At 44.3% G+C, this 23,902-nt stretch overlaps 1 protein-coding gene across 1 annotated transcript in view; it reads right to left on the bottom strand.

Annotated features, from left to right (window-relative positions):
- Positions 1 to 884: 884 nt before the first annotated feature.
- LOC131282195 (neural-cadherin-like) overlaps positions 885 to 23,902 on the bottom strand; it is a 97,343-nt gene continuing 74,325 nt past the window's right edge. Inside the window, exons 3-11 of the mRNA XM_058311604.1 lie at positions 21,049 to 21,164; positions 20,736 to 20,900; positions 7,058 to 7,195; positions 2,797 to 6,416; positions 2,562 to 2,732; positions 2,184 to 2,425; positions 1,870 to 2,079; positions 1,105 to 1,278; positions 885 to 1,003 (exon numbers count right to left, since the gene is read on the bottom strand). Of these exons, the coding sequence (XP_058167587.1) occupies positions 885 to 1,003; positions 1,105 to 1,278; positions 1,870 to 2,079; positions 2,184 to 2,425; positions 2,562 to 2,732; positions 2,797 to 6,416; positions 7,058 to 7,195; positions 20,736 to 20,900; positions 21,049 to 21,164 (4,955 nt within the window). The remainder of the gene's footprint in view (positions 1,004 to 1,104; positions 1,279 to 1,869; positions 2,080 to 2,183; positions 2,426 to 2,561; positions 2,733 to 2,796; positions 6,417 to 7,057; positions 7,196 to 20,735; positions 20,901 to 21,048; positions 21,165 to 23,902) is intronic.

Here is a 23,902-nt window from a genome sequence, read left to right as displayed (position 1 = left end):
AATCTCAAACATTATTTCTGCTAAACCTCTTTACCCATTTCCACTTGCTTTTTCAGCACCCCTTGCGGTCGAAGATCGTGGTAAGGGTTTATCGAACCGACGAATGCCAGTTGCTACCTCACCGACCTCGGGGTTTTTTGAACTAGTCACTAGAAGAATACGAGTAAAGTTTGATTGGATTGATTTTTACATGCACTATTTACAGAATACTGGTTCATTTCCACCATGGAATAACTTGAACAGAGTTACACGGCACCAATAAGAATAAGTTGTACCGTTAGACGGCCATGTCATATGTTCCGGTGATGGATTTGTTTAATTTTTGTTTCCATTTTTCATCTGCTCTACAAGCCAATGTACGTTGGCTACGCTGATCCTTTCAATTCGTCTAGTTTGAAGTAAGTAAAATCGATTTATTTTCGCTTAGCTACCCTTACCGTTCTTAAACCCTAAACCGCACTATGTCCCATCCACGCGATCCACACGAAGGTCCGAGCTTGTCGGTTTGGATTATACGATTCGTAGGATCATTTGTTTTGAGAAATTTACAAAGAAATATCTACCGAAACGATACGCCCTTTTAACTCGCTTCGTATGGAGTTCGAGTTCTTTTCCCTACCGATTTCCGATACCCACTTCCCTTCCGGAAAATGGGCTTGGAAAATGCGTGTAGTTTTGTAAATGAGATTTGCCTACCATTCACGCAACCCGTGCACCATTGTTTTTCTCTTGTTCCATTTATCTTCTTATATATCTACAGCACCGTCTGCGGGCGCCCACCTTCCGCCACCCTACACCACGGTTAAATACATACACACGGACCCGTCAACATAGTGGACCCCTTAAGAGGACGTCCCTAGGTCGCGCCTGCTAGACAGTTACTTTTAACTAACATCGTCATCCTCCACCGGCGCTTTGCTTGGTTCGTAAATATTGACTAACTTATCGAAACGGGGACCCCATGTGGTTAAAAAGCTATACTCATGGGGTTCATCGTCCGTACCTGCGGTGGAACAGTGGAGGGTTTTTAGGAGTTTATTATAGTGTTCTGTTCGGGGCAGGTGTGGAAGATTATAATGGGTTTGGGCGATTTTTTTGATTTACCTGACTGTAAGGAACTTAGCGAGCCAGAGGTACTCCCACAACCTTCGTAGGCGTAGTTACGCAGATCGTCGAATGGCCCGGAACCTGGGTCGATGTCGACGCGTCGCTTCCGGTCGTCCAGGAACACGTCCACCTTGCCGACGACCTGGTCGGACACGACGGCAATATCTGGACCTGGTGGTTGGTGCCAGGGGTAGGGTTTAGGGTGTGCGTGCAAAATATGGAAGAAGGGAAAAAACCAGTAACAAACCGTTACGTTTGCGGACGAGACAAGCTAAAGATAGTTGTTTTCAAGCGGTTTCAACTTAGATATTTGTGAAAAGAAGCTGAAATGAATCTTAAATTAAAAGTGCGGTGCCTTAGCTTGAAATTAACTAAGGGCAATTTAAAATACGAATTTTAAATTTAAATTTTCTTGAAACGTTGAAAAATAAATGTTTGATTAAATTGAATTTAATTTGGCGGGGTTTAGATGAGCTACAAACAAGAAAAGCTTTTCGATAGAAATGAAAAATATTTCTTTGGAAACAGTGATTGCGAAGAGTGCAGACGCGTCTTTTTCACTTTGATGTTGTTAACCGCACATCCTACGACATTGTTTACAAATTTTACTGAAGACATCGACAAATTCTACCTTAATTTGATCCATGGAATAAAACATTCACTTTAGAGAGTCTTTCACACCAATTCGCATGCATTCTGCCTCTAAATTGTAGGAAGCCACCAACATCGACACTGGGCATGCAAGCGAAACTCGCTACTTACGTACTGGCGGTGCCTTATGTTGGACGAGCTCCGGCAGCGGGCCGATCGGTATTTTGAGCGTCTTCATGTCGAACGCCGTCATATCGTTCTCGCCACCGCCCTCGTCACAGTAGTTAATGATGTTCTCGCGGATGTCGTCCTTGGTGGCCGGTTTCTTGTTGAAGTTGGCCGACCGGCGACGCGAGCAGGAAAAGTATAAAAACAGCAAAACTGTGGAGAGAATGTTTGATAGGAATGGTTTGGAGAACACATCAATATCGGTGCCGCCCTTCCGTGGTGCTTCACGGTTACGATCCACGTAAAGGTCTACTTACTAATGATCAGTAATAGGCAGGCTATTACGGCGGCCAAGGCACTGGTGCTGAATTTAAGCGCTTGTCGTTCCTTCAGAAACTCACAACTCTCGCCCCAGTACGAGTCCGGGCAGATGCACTTGTACTTCAGGCGGGGCTCCTGGTTGATGCAAGTGCCGCCATTCAGACACGGGTAGTCCAGACACTCGTTGCGATCGATGCAGGTTTTACCCTCCGGCGAGATGATCATACCATCACCGCAGCTGTTGTCAGAAAGGGAGGATTTTATGAGACGCAAAAGAAAATATTACTTAGGACTGTAGTCAGTTTTAATTTCCTAAAAAAACTGGACTAAAATATCTCAGAGTATGTATTAGAATTCGGTGAAAGATTACTTACGCGCATTCGTACTTGTTCCACAAGTCGACGCACTCGAATGGATCCGGGCAGTACGCGTTTTGGCACGGATTGTTGGACGAACAGTAGCGATCGATATTCTTCGCCGTGGTCGCCTGTCCCCACTGAGTGCCGTTCGTAGCGGGAGGCAGTGGCAGACTCTTACCATCCAACCTGTAGAATTGATAGACGATTATATTAAGAGAAATAGACTTAAGTAACGCCTGGCATAACGTACCTTATGTCATCGATGCAGCTCTTCTGGTAGTCCGACTTCACGTCATACGTCTTGACGCCGGTAAACTCTGGCTTGCCACCCGCGTACACACCCTCCTGCTTGTCGACCGACAGCCACTGGTGGCCATCGAACGAGAAGCTCTGGTTAAAGTTGGCACCTTCGCCCCCATCCAGCTCGAGGATGGCCGCCGAACCGTACCGCTGCACCTTCACCACGTGCCACTGGCCATCGTCGACCTCGACCGCCGTCAACGCTACCTCCTGCTCCTCCACCTGGCCCGTGTTGAGACTGTACCGGAAGTAAACCTTCGCTCCCTTCAACTCGATGATGCCGTACTCGCGCATATGCTGGTCACTGATGCGGAACAGCTCGCCGTACGTTTCGCGCGTCCGGAAGCGCAGCTGGATCTGCGTGGTGAACTTATCCGGCTCGAAGCTGAGCGCGTACTTCACGTAGCTGTGCGTTTTAAAGGTGGTTGGTGTGGTCGGCAGACTGCAGTACGTACCCGTCCAGCCCGGGTTGCACTCGCACTTGGCCTCATCGTACCTACCGACGCACTTGCCGTGCTCGAGGCAGCGAGCGACCTGGGGGTTTAGATCGCACACCTCCTGCGTGTACAGACATCCCGGTGCCGAACCCTTCGACAGTCCCGGGTGGGAGAGATCGTACAGAATGCCATTGTGTTTGAACTCACGGATGCAACCCTCGAAGCCGGCCCCGACGGGCATGTACTGCCACCGGCTGTACGTGTAGTCAAACTTATCCCGGAACAGGCCTCCAATCTGCAGCGGGGTGTTGAGGTTGAGATACTCGTTGAACGGCGGTACCTTCCCGATCGCCTGGCAGGTGTGATCGACAAACTCCACCAGATTGCCATCGTCCGCTTCGGTGATCTCGGCCGTCTTGCAAAAGTCCACCACCATCTTCACCTGCTCGGTGTCCCAAAACACATCGATCCGGTGCCATTCACCGTCGTTGAGCGGATGTTTCGTTTGGATGCGTAGTTCGAGCGTACCCGAACCGTAGTCGATGAGAAACCTTGGGTAGCCCTGCTCCAACTCGAGGGCAATAAAATCCGACAGCTGCTTGGCGCTGTCGTCCTCTTTCGGGGGAGTGATCGGGCCGTTGTAGAAGATCAACCCGTCGGCCTTCGTTGTGATGAGCTCCACGCTTATGTGTGACTTGTCGCACATATCCAGCGGGGAATACCAGGCCCATCCGTTGCCTCGGAAGCTACGCACGACCTGCTGACACCGGGGTCCGGTGTAGCCGGGTGGGCAGGAACACCGAATGCCCGATTTCGAGTCCGTACAGCGGCCCCCGTTGAGACAGGGATGGGATTTGCACGTCTGTTGTTGCTTGTACTCTCGCGAACTGCATACACACTCGGCGGTCGAGTTGATCTGCACACCAACTAGGGCCGTCTTGTTCGCGTTTACCAGACACGGGTTCGTCTGGACCTCGATGATGGAAGTGCACGAACCTCCGCAGTCGGCGTTCTCCAGCAGACACTCATCCACGTTGACCATGGTAATGTTGATACCCACGTCCTGCTCGATGTCTTCCTTGTGCAGCAGTATGATTCCGTTCAGCTGCACCGCCTTGTAGTAGTACGCACCGCGGACAGCAAACCGTACATCCGTCAGCGGAACAGTTCGATCCTTCATCTGAACGCTGAACACTTCCACGTTCTTCGCGTCGACGTTCAGCAGGTCGGCTAGCTTCTCCCGGAATCGTTCGAGCTTGCTTCTAAAGATGTTTTGCGTCCGGTAGTTCCAGATGCGAATGAAGTCCTCGTCCGTAATGCCGGCCAACCGTACCGAGCCCGAGTTGACGATCGCCTCGTACGAGATGTGTTTCACGTTCACCGACATGTTAGCGTACGACTCTTGTGCGTGCTTGCGATCGTAGATCTTGAACCGTAACCGGTACCGACCCTCGCGGGCCCCCCGTCTCATCGTCACCATACCGGACGTGTCGTCCAGCTTGAAGCGTGGGTTCTCGGCTTCGTCCCAGTAGAACAGTTTGTCCGACGTGTCCCAGTCATCCAGATCGTTCACAAACACCCGGCCAATCGGTGTGTCCGGCGCTTGTCCCAGGTAGTTGTACACGATCACCTCCTTCGACCCGGGTTGCATGATGTTATCGTTCAGATCACCGATCGTGATCGTCAGCGTACTCGTGCCGGTTTGCGGTGGCGTTCCGGAGTCCTTGATCACGATCGGGATGGTGTACTGCTTGCGATACTCCCGATCGAATGATCCCAGCGAGGAAATGATGGCCATCCCATCACCCTTGTTGTTCTGCTCCACCTTGAACGACGTGCGGATGACATCGTCCGCGTCCGGATCCATGCGGAATTGGAACGGCGGACCATTACCCTTGAGCCGATCGTCCCGATCGTTTGCGGAGATTTCGATGATCTTCGATGGTGGTGAGTTCTCGAGCAGAATTGGCCGGTAGTCTTCGGCGAACTCGGGTGCATTGTCGTTGATGTCCTTCACCAGCACGGTAAGGATGGCGGACGCGGTTCGGGGTGGCACACCGTCGTCCGTGGCGAGGATCTCAAGCGAATGCTTGGCGGTGGACTCACGGTCTAGTGCGCGCTGGATCGTCACCGAACCGTCCTGGTTGATGGCGAACTGACGCTTTCGATCGGTGGCTCTATTGATGCTGTACGTGATCTTGCTCTTACCACCTTTGTCAATGTCGACCGCTTTGAACGTGCCCAAGTTCTTGCCGACTTCCGCGTTCTCGTACACCGCCGCCTCGATGTGCGGTTTCTTGAACCGTGGTGTGTTGTCGTTAATATCCTTCAGCTTGACAATCACCCACGAGTGATCGACGTGATACTTGTCGCTCTCGTCGATGCCCTCGTTGTCGATCACCTGTATCCGAAAGCGGAACCCATTGATCTGCATCGGATCCTCGAAGTCAAGCGGCTGCACTACCTTCAAACTGCCCGTACCATCGGCGTTCTTTACCATCGCGAACTTATCCGCGCCGTATCCGCTGCTCTCGATGATCTTGTACTGGAAGTTGTTAATTTCGTCATCGTCGTTCACGGTGACCGTCAGGATCGGTGCATCGGGCAGCACCGTACCGTCCGTCTCTTCCACCTCCACAAACCACTCGTCTTTGGTAAACCGCGGTGGCATATCGTTAAGGTCCTTCACCTTGATCGATGCCGTACCCGTACCCTTCAACCCTCCGCCATCGGTAGCCACGATCTGCAGCGAGTAGTCGGGTGTTTTCTCCCGATCGAGACAACAGACGGCCGTCGTGATGACCCCCGTGTCCGGGTTGATGTCGAAAATCGGCAACCCGGTGTCCTCCTCGATCGCATTCTTCTCGATCGAGTAGATCACCTTCGCGTTGGTGCCCTCGTTGATGTCATCATAGTCTTCCGCCTTAATGGTCATCACGTGCATGCCGATGGTACCGTTTTCCGTCACGTTCCCGTACGCGATGCCGTTCGGGAATAGGGGTGCATTGTCGTTCACATCCTTCAGGTTTATCTGAACCTCCGTGAAGCCGACCAATCCTTCACCGCCTTCATCTTGTGCGAACACGGTGAACTTCCACGAGGCTCTTCCATGTGGCGGATCGCGGTTGAGGGGCTAAGGGAAAAAGTTATAATTTAATTTGGTGTAAAATAAGTGAAGTAGCTTGTGAGAAACTTTTCAAAAAGGTTCAAATAGTGTCGTTGTTAAATTGTTGTCTGATTCAATTTTATACAAATTTCTTGCTTCTTTCGGTGGCTGCAAAATCCACAAAACCCACGAGTGGACTTTTTGTAAAACTTCCATCGTTTTGTTTCAAAGAATCCAAATGACCTTTGCGGCAAAACTTTTCCTATCATGCCGCTGCAGCTTTTAGAACGGGATTTTTTTTTTAAATTCGGACAAAGTTTTCGGTCCCAAATATTCATCGCTTCTCGACCAAGCACACAGATATAAAAACTGTCTAAAAAATCTCTTCGTGACTAACCCTCAGCTCTTCGTGGGTTGGAAGAATAGAAGATGCTGTTTGTTCCCTTCCTTAGTTCAGCTGGGAAATCATTTGAGAAGACGACGGTCAATCTATGCTTTTGTTCTAGCAGTTAGAAAATTTGAAGAAAAAAAAACGTACACGATGTCTGCGAAAACTGTTCCACTGAAGACATTACTTTGATTTCGCATGTTGTCGTCATTGCGACACGGACCCAGGGTTTGTCAGTTTTGCTTGCCTGTGTACGGTTGTGACAGCGTTTGCGACCTACCTTCAGCACAAATATTTCCCCCGTGGCCTTGTTGATGTCGAAGTTGCTCTCGGAGGGATTTTCGATGTCGATACCGGGCCCGGTCAGGAAGTAGATGATGTTGTTCGGTCGCTCCACGTCGGCGTCGGATGCTGTGACCTGCGGCGGGAAGAAGAGGCGTACGTGAGCAAAAACAGTCCCGTTCACGCCTGTTTCGTTTGAAGAAAACGGCGTGCAAGAAGAAATCAATGTTCCCCAGTGTTAGCAGACAAACGGAAAACGGAGCAAACAAAAACGCCAATGGCGACGTGTGGCGTCCGACCGACATCCTTTCGAAGCGCTTCGGCTAAAACGGAAAAAGTATATGTGAGCCCTATGCCGATGATTGGCATTGGTGTTTTCGGTCGAAATCCACTTGACTGTTATATCCTGTGCCAAACGATTCCATTCCGGGAAAGGCATAGATACACCTGAGGACGACGTGGAAAACACCGGTCCAACGTCCCAACCACGCTACGCTCCTCCCATGCGGAGGCTAATTCGATTCTCGAGTCTGTCAGTTGGAAAATTAGTTTTTCATTTATTACTGCAAATTGCATTGCCCGTTGATGTGGTTTAACGTGTATGTTTGTTCATGTGTGTATGAAGGTCGGCATGTTTGGTTCGGAAAATATTAACAGCATACCAACACTCGTACACGTACGGGATTCTCACTCCCGCAGGAGCTCTGCGGCAAAACGCCTTCCATTAGCAAGCAATCTATCGAACATACACATGTCCGATTCATTTACGCAGTCCTCAGTCCTCCTTTCCTCGGCTGTCAATTTGAATAAAAATGGTTGTGTTATGGCGATTGAGTTATTACGGTAACAAGCGTTGGCATTTGTGATTGATTGAAACTTGGAAGGGCTTGCCGAGTAGAAGTAAACCGAGCGGTGCTATCGCTCCAATACGAACTGGGGGCATGACTGCAACATTTATACAAGTAGCAGCAACAATGGTTGGTAGTAACTGTAGTGATATGTAAATGTGAAAGCAATCCTTCGTGGTCGTGAATAATTCAGGTTGGGAAACGCTCGTACGTAAAACATTGCACCCATTAACAGATTTGATAGTGGTACATATTAAATGTAAACCTCCTCTGTAATTGTTACTTTATCTAGCCATTTGGAAGCCGTTCAGCGGACACCACCTGAACAGGCCATCCTGGAAAATGCATTACGTACACTATCTTGTATTTGTAGTACAATTGACGTGCCTTCAAAGGTGCAACAACGGATGGACGTGGAAGCTTGTAATGGCAGCAATCGTCGGTTCAGGTACGAAAAATAAAAGCAGTGAAAACACCAACATCGTGAGGTGCAAGAAAGAATCCGGAATACTGTAACGCCGATTGCAACGGCAAAGAGAAAATCGTTGGTCTGAACAAAAAAGATGAAAACGACTACATTCCATTACGCTCATTTCTTTCATGGCTTTCCGAGGTAATTTCCTCCTCGCCCAAGTGCATCAACAACAAGACGCGCATTATGAATGACTCGAAGCGAGAAAAGTTTTCGTGCTCATACTTCCAACGTAAGAGAGAATTCGAGTGCACCACAGACCGAGTCGTAAAATTATCGGAAATGTCCTTGCACTGCAAGATTCTGTTAAGGTTTTGTGTTTTTCCTTTCCAGCACCTTTCCTGTTCCAGGTGAAGATACTCAGGATAATCCGCTGATCCGCTTGATATTGTCTATTCGCTCTTGGGCGTTGGAATGGGATGACAATCATAGTGGAAATTTGCCAACCCTCTGAACTGAAGTTCTTTTTTAAGGAAGGTGGAAGACGAAAAAAGATCGAATTTTCTGCTAGTTATGTAAATTTCAATGAAAATTTATTCACTTCCCAATAGTTTTGTGGGGAAAGTTTTTCATACAATTCATATTCTTCTTTTTTCCTACCGCCTAGTGTGTCTCGGTGACCTTGAAGCAGGAAGCCATTATCATCTGCTGCTTCTTTTCCTTCGAGCGAAAAAACTTCTATTAAATGACTTCTGGCTTCTGGCTGCCGCCACTCTTCAAATGATCTTGCAACTCGTGTGGCATGGGAAAAGAATACACAAATTTATGCAAATAATAGAATCGCAGTGGAATGCCAATTCCTTTTTAAAAAATCAAGGGGATGACAAAAGTCTACTTTTGGCAGACGACCTTACAATGTGCCAAGGGTAAAACTTTAATACGCCCGTCTTACGAGATGCGTAGTGAACTAGAGGCGTGTGCGGGGGTCCGGGTTTTCGGTAGAATCTAGGGAACCGTCGGAGAGAGGTGTCCATCTATATTCATTTAAAACTTTCTTAGATGGATTTCACGATTTTGTGGAATTGGCAAATGGTCGACCTTCTGTAGGATTTCTGCTTATCATTCTCTTTCGTGCAAAATTTGAGCGAATCCACCAACGGAGCGTCAAAATCAACGGCGAGGCGTTAAATTTGGTGATATGTCATAATTATACACCATGCCAACCGGATGGCCGTTTGCCAGGCTGTTGCCAGACGCCAGTGGACGTTCTCGGAAAGCAACCGTTGATTCGCTTACACTCGCTTCCCGTGAACGTTCGAGGTTCGTTATAAATTGTAACCGCTGTGCCATCAATCATCACCAAGCGCGCCAACTTGTGCGTGGGAAAGTTAACACGAACACATCGTGCCGTCCACGAGTATAGCAGGACGACATGACGTTGATAGGAAGGCTTATGATGAAACCTGTCCTGTTTTCTTTTTCCACCATACAGAAGAAAACGCACATGGCGTCACTTCGGAACGGAACTCAAAGCTTTCCCTCAGCATTCCAGCAGGCGAGAGTTTCGCACAAATTGCATGAATGTTGGTGAAAATAGGTACAAGGACGATCCTGTTTGCACCGAACCTGTTTGTGCTTCCCACCACATTGCACTCGGGTGCATACGAATGTCAAGGATGCAATACCCCGCACGTTGAACCGGGAACGACACTCGACTTTAGTTGGATTAATTCTAACGGAATTTTCTCCGCAAAGTCATGGTTGAAGCGAGACTCGTACGACAGCAAGGCTACCCTTAAATAACGATCACTGTCGTTCGATGGCTGGGAGAAGCATTTTTCAGGATAGAATTTTCGTAATGACATCTTTTACCTCGTCATAAGCTTGTTAATATTTATCCTACCTCCTCGTTAGGGAGGATTTTGACGTTACCGAGCCAGCTGGCGTAAGTAGGAAACGATGGCAAAACGTGCCAGCTTCGATCATCCAACTCTGGTTTTTGCTTTGCCGTTCTCTTTTAGTGGTAGAGGAAAAAGGAAATCATCGAAGAACGCCGCCAGGATCCAGGAGCCACAAATGGATGAACCATTGCCGTTTTTTCCCCAGTGAAAGTACGAGGACCGAGCGTACGATGACGTTATTATCGTCGTTATCGGTTCCCCTATGCCGATGAGTGTAACCGGGGGAAACAACTGGTTCCGTTAGAAGTCACGTGGAAGACGGGCTCGTGCAAACAATACCGACAAGTTTTCGCCCGATAGGCAAGACTGGTTTTTCCACGTATGTCGCCGGGGGTTGGTGCAATCTTGGTAAATAAGTTTATGCTTACAAGCGCCTTCCCAAGTGTGAAGGGCAAAGCGACGAGAAAAATCGAACGAAGAGTAATTGCATGTTAAAGGATATTTTCTCCCCTTGCTTCCGATGATGCTATGCTATGATTTTTCCCGTTCCTTCTGTTGAAAGTGCAGACGTGCCCGGCAAACAACAAAGAATTACGTTGCATTATTTTTTAATGAGAACTGTTACGTGAACCATATGATGTAGCATATATTGGAAGAGTGGAGCGGAGTTGAAAAAGAAATGTGTGTAAGTATGCTTTCAATTTTACTCACAGTTTTCACAAATACCCAACACACGTAAGTGATTCAAATATAGACGTTTGGTTAGTGGTGTAATGGTGTTGAAAATAGAGTATCATCTATTTTTTTTAAGCATTCCTAAACATTTATGTTCACTATAATGCTGGTGAAAGAAGAATACAAAAGTTTGTTTTAATGTTTTAATTTAAATTAATTTAGTTAATCGTTTTCAATTTTTATCAGCGTTAATGCTGCAACCCTGTTTCCAGAATGAAATCCAAAACATTGCTGTTAAAAAATGCAAGCTTATTTATCGCAAAGGTTATCATTTGTGCTTCAAAAAATTTCTAGTGTTTGTTTTATGAAGCGCTAGATTATGATATCTCGCAACGATTCACCAAAGCTTTCCGGTCGGTACGATTCATGTTTGTTCTTCTCATTGAAACTGTTTCTACATATTGCAAATCCAACAGTAAACAACCTCAACTTTGGCTCTGCCATCGGCCATGCCCGGAACATGCCATCCATTAGTCAACCCGTTTCCTAATGGCGGGACCGATGCTGGGTACAATATCACGATCATCGTCATCAGCATCATCATCATCGTTACCGTGGGCACAATCATAGTTGCGTCCGGAAAGTCGGTCGAACTATCCCATAAATTAAATAAATGTTTTTCAAAGGACATTCGACCTCGAAACGGTCCGTGGCAGCACGACGGGAGTTTACGGGGTTTCCGGCAGGTGGCAAGATAAACCCTGGACATTGGAGTCAGATCCGCACGATCATGGTGCCGCACATGCTGTGAGTGTATGTGTGTATGCCTGGGGTCATAAAGCACACACGTGGTGTGGTACCATCCATGGATGACCAGTGTAAGGGTCAAAGCCATAATTGAACTCTTCGGTGGCAATAAAATTGATAAGTGTCTTCCCATCGTCCGAAGGCCGTCTATATATCCAACCTAGAAGCGAACCGAACGGTGGCTTACGAGAGGTACTAATGAAAAACACAATCTATCTTAAGGGACCAGCTAGTAACCATGCACTGTATGTGGGCCATGCTTTCGTTCCGTACACGTACAGCCCGTTTCGGTGAATGACATCTCGGCAAAGGAGAGCACAGACACGCTCGGGTTCCTTCTTGCAGAGCCCGAAAGTTTCTTCTTTGATCAGCAAAACGTCAACCTTAAGCGCTTTTCCGTGTAGTTCGAGAGCCGAATGCCGGGAATACACTGATCCTGTGCGTATGAAGTTTTACATCCCTCGCACGGGCCAGTGGCTGAGTGGACGAACCATGCAATCGAGGGAGGTTTATTCGACCATTTTGTAGCACCGGTTCCGGACAAGCCGGCTAGACAATGGTGGAATGTTCCTGCCCGGGGAAATTTTCTCCTGCTGAAAACGGGGCTGAACCGGGAATATCGGATGCCGGCAGAAGTTTGCTCCGGCTTGGCAATTGAATAGCATCCTTGATGCTTCCTTACTCGACGGCAATCGAACATTCTTGCGCGAAAAGTGCTCCAACTCGAGCGCTCCTGTTCTCCGCTCGATGCTTGCGAACAATGGCGGTGCATTTGTTTGCCCGGGTCAAAAGTCAAACGGATCGACTGGAGAACGTCCGGAGCGTTACGCCTTTCCGAAGTTCCACAGTTTCGTACAATGTAAACCGGCGACCGACAAAAATTCCGTCGAAGCGATCGTTTGGGAATTCTTTTACTTGAGCTAAAAATCGATCTGTTTGGGCGTGGAAGTTGCGGGGGTCGTAATGGAGCTAATATAAGTTACACTCGCCTTTATGTCGGATCTGTATGTTCGCCAACTGGAAGGTTGAATGAGGTGTTCGTTGCGTGTAAATGTGTGAGGTTCTTTTCTTTTCCACTCCCTATCTCCTTTTGTTGGTTTCAGTTACTCTCAAGGATTGATGTTTTACGATCGCACCAACATGTTTGCAATTGCCGATGGGTTGTGATCCACAAATTTGACCCGCACGCATGGCTCTACTTTGTTTTACTTTTCACAATGTTTTACGTAAGGCACAAGTTCGTACGCGAAGGGTTGTCATGGGACGCAACTTTTTTACGGTTCCGAAACTGCACGGACGTGATTTCGTGAGGATGTGGGTCCTGTTTGCTCGGGTTGTTATTCGCATTCCTTGTAGACTTCACTTCTCATTTTATTGAACAATTTGTTTCAACATTTTCGAAGCTTCGTGTTCTACCAACTTTTCTTTTTTTCTTCGTTAAACTGTAACTGCCTTTCTATAGGTTGTTTGGTGAGTGAACTTCAGTGACAAGTAACCAAACTATATAAACGACCATAAACGGGGAAAATGTGGCAAAACCTTTCCCAAAACGTGCTATTCTGGCTGGAAATTGAAACAAATGAACTGTGCGAAATTGTCCATCTTTCAGGGCACTCTGTTCTTATAAAAAAGTGTAGAATTATGAACCAACATATTTGTGGTACCTCGTACCGTTCGTTGGTTCTGAGGAACGAGGTTTCCAAATGTCGTAATGATTTTGGTGACTATAATGAAACATAAAGTGAAGTACGCGTTTGGTTCTGGCCATGAAAGGAGCATGCGAATAGAAAACCTTGGTCGCCGCCGGCGTCAGTAAATAGTGGTACGATAAAGTTTCAAATCTAACTTCAACGACCAGGCGAAATGCATGTGTGCTTTTTCTCTGAGTTAATGTTGCACAATGTGTAGCTTTTCCATGGAACGCGCCAAATCTTCGAGGCAGTACCAGTGAATTAACACTGGCTGAAGCTAAACAGTTTCTGTCACTTGAGTTTTCCGTACGTTTACATTGGCTGCGCTCAGGAGTATGAGTAAGTGGGTAAATCTATTTGCTTTCGAATAAATGAATCGGACTTTTGATTAACTATGGAGGACCGAATGCAAAAAGCTTTCCGTGGCTGATGGGTAATAGTTCGAGCAAATGTAAATCAGAAAAGGCATTGTTCCATCGCTTTGTGAACTTCATGTTCACATTAGTCAAGCTGTGTCCATTCTAATCAATTATGATGTTATCAATAAATACGTTCCCTCATGTTTTAAACCTGATGGAACAAAGTTATGAAAATTTAGAAATGGACCACTACTCGACTAGATTGAGGTTGTGGTTTTGCCATTGTGGAACCCGTTAATGTTGTTGATTATTTCATTTTCCGCAGTAATAAATATATTGATCAGGATTTTACGATCATTTAAAAACTATATTGGTTTAAAAAGATGAGCCATGGTTGTTTTTTCATAGCTTGAAATCTGGAAGAATAAAACAAAGATATGATCAACAAGCTGTGAATCAATTGCAATAATGTTTTGCGACAATTGCCATATCTTTCATTCAAAAACACAATAGGTCTCTTCTACTATGGCGTTTGTATCTAGTAACAAAAAACTAGTGTGAACTGTATAGTCAGCTTTTTCTACCAACAACATTAGCGCATGCAACACGACTGGTATACAAATGTCTTACCATGAACGGAACGGAACCAAAACGTAAACATGTTGCATGTTGCTTGAAAGATTGGCATACTGGTATTTGGAATATTTGTCTCTACGATCTCCTGCAGCTGCAACTCTCTTGCTGCTAGCCATGTTTGCAACCATTATTGTTCAGCTAAGCAAGGAAAACTTTGACTCAGCGCGGCGACTGCCGTTTATTGTTTGTTGTTTCCATAGAATTGCTTTCTTCGAAGGAGAGAAGTATACTGACGTTTCTTTTGTCGCAAAATGTCGGATGCCTTTTTTTCGTTTTACATGAGCATATTTATTTTTCAAACAGCTTTTACAGCCACAGCAACTGGCGTTACTGCATCTGTAGCATACACTTTTATCTTTCACTTACAGACCGGTAAACAAAACCGGCATTGTTTACTATACTTGGAAACCTGTTTCCAACCCACGAGTTGTAGATTTTCGTGATGTAGTTTTTGCTGATTCTACATCGAGTGCAGCTACATTAAATAAATTGCATGAACAAACGCACACTGCCTGAAGCATGTGCAACCAAAGTAAGAACGGGCAGCACTTCTCAGCGATCGCAAAAGCATGAACGAAGTGTGCTCCATTCGAGTGCTTTACGTTAGCCATGCACCAGATTTGGCTCCCGGAGCAGGAAGTTTTGTTTGTTTTGAACAAGAAAAATGCTTTTTGCACAATTGTTTATGTCATATGCTTCAGTAACTCGTCTATTTGATTCTGAAAATTTTTTAGAATGATCTCGACAATTTTTTAACACTTTTCTACACAAGTTCATAAAAGAATTTCATTCTGGTTGAATTTATTCTGGTGCTACTTTAGCTCATTTTTATAGGCCAGTCGGTTTGAAAGTTCACATATAATTCCACGAAATATCCACAACGAAAGAAGAACGAATGACCAAAATAGAATAATTTTCCAATCCAAAACTGATTCTTTTCTAACCGGAATCGGTGGTTCAAATTTCACTAAATTGGTCAATACAACTGACCCGGTTCATGCCGTAGAAAATCGCCTCTTTTTTCGAATGCTGCGGTACCAAATGAGGCAAAACCTCGTAAGTTACTTTTATAGTGGTTATCTTCCGTTGGCCGAGAGTTTTAGAATTCCGAGCAAACTATGTCACCGGTCGGCATGAGGCTCGGTTTTCTCAAAATCCGTGAATATCTGGGGCAAGCAAGTGGAAGATGGCATAAAAGATTTTTCGTTCGTTCGAATCTCGTTTGTCCCCAAGTTTTCTTGATAGTAGAAATAATCAACGCCTCCCAATGGCGTAAAGTGGCAAGCGTGACGCTTCTTCCCATTGGCAGAAGATAAAAGTTTATATCGCAAAAATCGTTTGCGGTGACCACGCTGCCCCATCCCTAGGGAACCACATCAATGAAATGCCATGGTACAAAACCAAAAAGAACGCTAGAGGACTTTGCCTACCATCGGTCAGGCAAGGCCGAAAACAAGTGACCATTATGTGTCTTGGGCTAGAAGTTTTGCTCAAAAAGCTTTTCTTTGCTGGCCACTATTTGGTCACAGTGTGGAGGTTTCCCACCCACCAACCACAAAAAATGAATGCTGGAAAACGGCTTTTGCAATGAAGTTCTTTAGCAAAAAGTTTTCTGGCTGACACTGCACAAATACATACCCCACTCGGACCGGCCAGTTTTGCGGTGATGAAGGGAAAGAAAATTCTTCCATCGCAACGTTTGGGCAAAGAGAAGCATAAAGTTGGCATAAATTATTTATTCCGAGCGTACAGATCGGTGCAAGACTAGGTGCCCATGAAGAACGAATCGTGCTCTAGGGCTCCAGCGGATGGCTTGAAGTAGACGGTTAGTGAAGGTTAAATGAAATTAAACTTATACTAGATTGGACTCCAGGGCCCTTCAGGCGGTCAAACGATCACAATTGAGCTTTGATTGGGATGGGAAAAGTAAATGAGCAAGTTTGCTTGTTTCCCAGAAGTTTGCAAGTAACCAAAAGTGATGTTGTATTAATTAACTATTTGCGAACGCTTGTTGCTTAAGCTCCATCAAATGTTCGAATGATGCGCTTAAATATAAACACGAAGTTATACCAAATACACATAAAACAAGAAGTAGTGAAAAATATATTTAAAATGTGAAAATCAGAAGCTTTTGTTAATGTAGACATTAGAAACAAGATTTTGAAATTGCAGAAAACTTAAATGGCCGGTAGGACAAAGACTACATAAAAAGCTGTTAGAATTATAAAAAAGCACGTTGTAATTTATGTTTGAAAATAATGAATCGCTTCTACTTGATGTCATTTATACCTTTCTATCTCATAAATATTTCCATTTGCAATGAATTGGTACTTTGCATTTAACCTGACTCATTAAATCTCATCAGGATTTTTGATTCCACTAAAAGGTTGCTGTGGTTTGCAAATACCGAGTTAATTCCGCTTTCCTTCCACAAACTGGACGTGTTCACGACCTGGTAGAGTGTTCTTTATATCTTTCGATACATTTAGCAAGCTGAGTCCATAAAACTACCACCAAACGTTGATCCCATCCAACCAACCGTAAGAATAGGGTTAGTTCCTGGAGAACCAAATGTAACCCGAAAGCGAAGTTTTTGCAGTGTTCAAAAAGAACGCAAACTTGTATGCACACACATTCATTTTACACTGCTATACAGGGAAGTAAAGTTTTTATATTCCTAGGAAGGTGCGCTCCAGGTCTGGTCCCGGGCAGATAGAGAGATTTATTTCATCGCATGAATTATCCCCTCTTGTTGCAAATGGGCTAGGGATAGTTCACACCAAACAGACTCATATTGACACTCTCACATATTCGAATCGATTGGAGGTGATTTTTCAAACTGGGTTTAAGAAAATATGATAAAAAATAAAAAAATACAAAATATTCCATTTTGAAACATACTCAAAAAAACCAGCAGTTTTACTGAACTGAAGAAACAATGGGTTGAAATTGAGATTCACGCACTAAATGAAAGCACTTCGTAGATGAAGAGAATTTATATTTTCAAATCTACTCCACTTGCCGACTCGTTCCCTCCGAGTCCTAGAAATGAGAGCAAATTGGGACAAGTGATGATTTCAATGGTGATTTAATTAAAATGGATGCAAATTGCAGACGAGACGATTTGAAAGCGGATATCCATCGGTGGAGGTAAGGCTAGGAGTTGAATTGAATCCAAATGAAACTATGCGAAGAGGTAACACTATTAGGCAAACAGGAAAACCCTAATTTGGAGCCCTTTAAGTTGAACACACAAGAGGAACGAGGTATTTGTTTTGGCTGGCCGAATGATGACTGACAAACACCTTCGTGCCAAATGACCGCGATGATTACATAAAGTAAATGAATATTGATGAGCAGGTTCGAATGACTTCCACTCCCTTCAATCCCCTGCCCGGAGTGTACACCAATACACAAAAAAAAAAAACGCTTCCCGGTTATTGAGCGGATATCCAAATTGGATTTGATTGTAATGGAAAATGAATGTCAATTTCAGTGAATTGTGAAAGCCCGTTACGACCAATCGCATCCGATGATAATGTCAATAGATTGAGTGGCACTATCAATTCGGATGCGTTTCGTGCTTATGTAAACGCTTCATTTGTTTGAGAGACGGTGTGCATTAATGGGTCGTAACACCGGTGGAACGTAATTTCATCAGCATAAATGGAGTTTTATTCAAACTATTTTACAATGATTTGGCTCATTGGATGCTTTTAGTGCACTTTATTTGTTTATTCAGGAAGGACGGCCTAGAAGTATTGCCTGGTCGTTCCAAAGTATTTTACTTGAGAAAACAAATGCACGACTTCAGTTCAGTGTTTCCCATTCCATTTACATAGATTTATAGAATATCATGAAAAAATCGATAAATACACTGCTGTATCTTGATCAATCACTGACTAATTCTACCGAGAAACATTGTTAATAAATTCTTCAGTCAATGAAAATTTTCAATGAGGGCTACCTAGTCCGTGCTCATCACCACCATGTAAAAGAAGGTTGAAGCCTGTAATGCCCGGAAAAATCTTAATTAATCAGCATGTTAGCATTCATTTATTTAAAACTTTCAATGGCTTTGGGCTACGATGCCTAATGAGGCGATGTAGCTCCGTACGGAAACAAAAGTTCAAATATATTAAGGAAGAAATTGGCTTGATTAGTTCATTTGTTTAACAGAAAAGCAAAGAGTAAGGGTTTAAAGATATTTTTTCTTCCTGTTCTGGGCTCCAGGGTTTCATACATTCCTTAACATCGGATACACATTTTCACCGTCGCATTGTTGAGCAAATTTTTCGTGATCATTCAGTGGCTTTACTCGCCTTTGGCGAGTGGAAAATATGTAGGATATTTAAATCTTGTTGTCCTGTTATTTGTGGAATTTCTTTGTATGCTGTGTGGTGCTGGGGGGCTATCGTGTCTGACCAAAAGCTCTGCCTAGGCAGGTCCAGAGGAAGTTTTACGTTTCTTTATTGTTTTTGTAGTTTTGTTAGTTCCAAAATTCTGTGGGGACTTATGAATCCTGGGAAGTGTTATTATGCCTTTTAGGAACTTTCCGTCGGCCGATGTGTTCTTTTTATGTTTTTCTGTTTATCCATTTCCTTATGATTCTTTCCCAAGCTCTTCGGAGGATCCTCATATTCGGCTTCCCGGTTGTTCCTATGTCCTTTACAGTTCGGCTTTTCAAATCCATTGCTCCATATACAGTCTTACACTTCCACGCCAAATTCCATTTGCCATCCCACCGCCCCAACTCTACCGGGAACCGTCCACGTCGGGCCATTATTTTTAATGCTTATTATTCGCATAAATATTTTACATTTATTGTTATTCCTCTCCACCACGGTCAAAGGTATTTTTGCCTATGAAAATTCGAAAATTCGATGGACGTAGTTTCATTTGAAATCCTGGAAGGCAAAGCTTTGCTGGTTTCCCCCTATAAATCGAACATTCAAATGCCAGCCTTTTTCCAGAAGCATCATGGGTTCACGAGTTTACAATACCTTAGGGCCCATCGTTTGCAGCTTATCACCAGCAGTACGCTTCAATTTCTGGTGTGGCATTTGGCTGTAGGCTGTCCTCCATTTGACTAAATTATTAATTGGAAAATGGGGCAAAGGTCGGCGGTAATCAAAGGGCGTACCCAAGGCATCTAGGCTTGGTGTCGTTTGGAAAGTTAAAAGTGTCTAACAATAAGGTGGGAATTTGGGGAAATTAGAGATGTCACAATTATGCCTCTTCCCCGGTACGATTGCTTAGCATTAGATTCATTAGCTTACCTCTACATTTGACAAGTAATTACGGCTACGGCTGCCAACTGGATGGCCGCAAGCGGAAGTATTTGATGCTTCAATACGATAGGCAAAATGGATTCGGTGTAAGTTATTGAACCGACCGATTCCTATCAATTTTTAATGACCATCTCAATTTTCTGCTCCAGGGCTGGGCTCTCAGTTTTGGTTGAGAGCCAATCGTAAAAGCTGGCTCGTTCGTTTGCTACAGCAAAGTTTCGATTGTAGTCTTTTCTCATTTTTTTTTCTTTTTGCCGAAGGCAGACTGAGTTAATTTGGTTTGGGCTGGAAAATATCTCCGCAACAGCATTTCTTTTGAGCTACCCTTGAGGGTTACTCCAGTCTGGCAAAGGTTCATCGTGTTGTAAACGCTACGTTTAAAACGGTTTCAAAAGCAGCACAATGTGTGTAGTTAACTATCAATCAATCAGACGGTCCAGCTTAATTGGGGTGTCTGTTATTTTTTGTTATTACTTGAACTTACTTCGGATATACATCATCGGTCATTGGATTGAATCCCTTTGACCCTCGTTGGCAATTTCTCGGCAGGACTGAAAACTAGTCGTTCTGAATCACATTTTCAGTAGGATGTGAAAGGAAAGCAGCCATTCGTTGTGAACTTTGAAAGACACGAATGGTAGATAATCTTGTCTAGGCTTGAGGACCAAAATTATTTTACCGAGACACCAGTTTACTGCAAGTGGAATTTTCAAAATAAATAGACATTGCTAAAGCAATTCTTAAATCAGTAACCTTCGATCCTTTCACTCTTTGAAGAGAATTTTTCAATGGCTTTAGGAAATCAAGTGTTTGTGTAAGGTTGCATGTCCTTCCATTGGTCAGTAGCAGGATTGGTTTTACTTTTTTGGGAAATAAAAGGTTTGACAGGAAATTTTGCAATGTCAGGATATACCCAATGGTCCATGAATAAGCTGTTTCCTGTGGTGCCCAAAAGGCGCATTCCCAAGGGATTTCTGAACCCAAGAGCGGAAAAGAATCGCCATGTATATCCCTGAAGCCAGTACTCCAGTACCCCGCCCGAAATCTTCTACTTACCCTCAGCACACGTTTCGGTAGACCCCGGTCGTCCTCTTCGGTTATTTGTGTGCGATATGACGATTTCTCAAACACTGGTGGATTGTCGTTTACGTCTCGAACGTTAATCAGTACGGTGGTGTCGTTTTCCTTGAAATTATCCGATGCTGTCAGGCGTAGCTCGTACTGGTAAGAACATAGTCAGAGAAATAAAGAAATATTACATGTGAGGCGTCAAAAGCGGTTCATCACGTCCAACGATAGGAGCCTGTTACAAAAGGTCGAGCAATAAACTTGCAGAGAATCCTTAGCACGCTTACAGCAGATCCCTTACCTTTTTGATCTTCTCGTAATCTAACGCCTTGGCCACGTACAGCGCACCGGTCGTGTTGCGTATGCCAAACACATTGCCTATGTTACCGCCCGAGATCTTGTATCGTATACCGGACGCTGTAATGAGAAAAGAGGAAAAAGTTATGAACACGGGTAAGCTCCGCTATTGAAAGCAAATGTCGCTTCAATGAACTTTAATACCGCCACTCGTCAACACGCCAGGTGTTCGAGGTGTTGTTACAAATGTAAGATAATTGGTTTTCCGAAGCGAGTCGTGAGATGGGAAGGGGAAAGTTTCCATTCGCAACCGTTGTTTATGACTCTCTTAGTTGACCACGAAGAGAAAGAAAACCACGGGTCATGGAGACATGGGTAACGTTTTCGATCGCTATTAATGCGCTTAATGCGTGGTGCTTCTCATTAACTAATTCCATCAAAGGTGCCCACATTGTTGTGGATACGTGTTGAAGTTCACTGTTGCAGGCAATCAACAGCGAGCACGTGAACAGTTGCTTTATTAAAGGTTCTATTTCTAGTACCTAGGTTGAACTTATATTTATCTACACATGAATTAAAATTAGTTTCGGAATTTAAAAGTTGGTCCATTATGGGAGACGTCAAACATTAAATGTTATTGTTTCATTTAGCCCGACTCCTACAAGTAGACAAAGATTCATGTAAATTTGCAAACAAATAATCAAAAACAGGCAAAGTGTTAATTTTGTTACGACTGATTATACTTTTTAGGACTTTATAGCTGTTTCAATATTAAATTTAAAGCACTTCATAATTTAATGGCTTTGGAACACCAATTAAATACGTCGTTGTAAAAAATACTCATAATCGTTTTCATAAGAGTAAATGACTTTAAATAATGGACGTGCAAATCTGGTTGGTAATCCATTTTTCATACGGATTGTCACATGAAACTCGTCGCTTCACTTCCAAGAAATGTATCATTTATCAGCGGCGTGAACGCACGCGTCGGTTTATTAGATTTATTAACATAAATTTTCATGAATTACTATCCACGCTAAAGTGGTCGTATCGGTCACTTTTGTCCCGTATTCCATAATTTTTCGACAATCGAGTGGTGGCGCACCATGACCGACAAATAATGGAGGCGCCTGGTGGTTTTCAGTTTTCAGGAACGGTATCGGCTCAAATGTAGCCCCAATGCATTGCAACGGGTAGCAGTTTTTGCACTCCGAATGGAATGGTTGTAACAATTACCAACTCACTCAATTACCGCTCATGTCGGCAACAAACCGGGGCACCTAGTCGTACCATGTAGTTGGACAAATTTTCGACAAGCTCCAGTTTCGGTGGCTATTTACCTGTGTTCACAAGCTTACCGATGGAGTACAGTCACCGCAGGAGCTTTGGACCAACAAGGTAAAGTTAGTTGTGCCCAGCAATTTAGTTATATGATTCAGCAATCCACGGCTGTGAAACCGAGGGTTCTAGAGTTGATTACATCTGGTCGTGCAAAATTAAATTTCTCCCCAGGGTTCTCCTGGCCAAACCGTGCGCTCACCTCGCAAAACTGGGAACCAATTAAGCAGGTCTACATTCATTTTACTCTCAGCTACATGGTGTGTGCAAGCGTAACTTTGATTGAGTTATCACCGTACAGGTCTTTCACTCTACTCGGAAAGACGACATTTGAAATTTACCAAGTGTACGCCATCATTAAAATAATACCTCCACGTTATACTCAATAGGCAGTTGAGTCAATTGAAAAATGTTAAATTAAATTCCGGAAGTGCATCGAACCTAATGAAATTGAAAATACGGAGAAAATAAAAACTACAGTACAAAACAAGAAAATTACCACTGATTGCTTTAGAAATGGAACACGCTGCCATAGTTTAATTATTCAGTTATTTTTGATTAATTTTTTTTTAAGAATATTCTAGACCCAGTCCGAGATGGTATACAAAAAGTACCATGGGAAATCCTTCCACTTTTTCAAAACTCGGGAGTAAGCTTTTCGGTCAAATGAAAAGATCACGCTGTAGGCAAAAGGTCAGTAACAGAAATATAACAAAACTACTGGAGCGTACCAGTTTATGTTTCCTCTTGGGAAATGCGTTGGGAGGATTTTCCTTTGCAAGAAAGAGTTTGGTTGAGTCTTGGAGTCTTTTTTCACTTGCCCAGAAGGTGGAAAAGCTTCTTTTAGGTTTGTGGCAGTTCAATCGCACATCCACTGACCGAAATTAATGACAATGTGACAGCAGACCGTTATAAGCCGATTTTCGATGGCCCTGACAGGGGAAGGCTTTTTCTCTTTTTCTGGGTAAAATTCCAACGGTAAGGGAAGCAACGGTGCGTTGTATAGCATGTTGATGGATGAGAAGTAAATGTGAGTGTGCCATGAAGCACCGACATTGTCCTCACAAGTCCGCAAAAACCCCATGTGGTGACAAGGATAATCCGCTCACGTTGGCCATTGAAATCCGATTCTGAGCTCTGAATTCACACAGCGAATGACGCGTTGACAACATACAGACGTCACCTTCAACCAGAAAGGAATGAAAAGTGATAAACAACAATCCGGAATGTGCATTGTTAGCGGAGCAAACGCAACCAGTAGACGAGAAATAACACCAAAATTCACTTTGGTTGTTGAAAAATATGACTGTCCAGTGCTTTCAAAGTTTTCAGTGGTTCGTGAAATCGATGGAAAAGGGTGGTCTAGTCATTGACCGAATAGATTCCACAGCTGCGAAACAAAATCCAGGTCCAGTTCAAGAGGAAAGCAAGATCCATTCTCTGATAAAGCATTTCTTGTGACATGGGTACAGTGAAAAAGTTCAAAACCTAACGAAACGCACGATGCATTCGGGAAAACG

The sequence above is a fragment of the Anopheles ziemanni genome, chromosome 2 (genome assembly GCF_943734765.1).
Source record: "Anopheles ziemanni chromosome 2, idAnoZiCoDA_A2_x.2, whole genome shotgun sequence".
NCBI classification, from domain to species: domain Eukaryota; kingdom Metazoa; phylum Arthropoda; class Insecta; order Diptera; family Culicidae; genus Anopheles; species Anopheles ziemanni.
The sequence above is the reverse complement of the archived record's forward strand: the minus strand, read 5'-3'. Positions and strand labels throughout refer to the sequence as shown.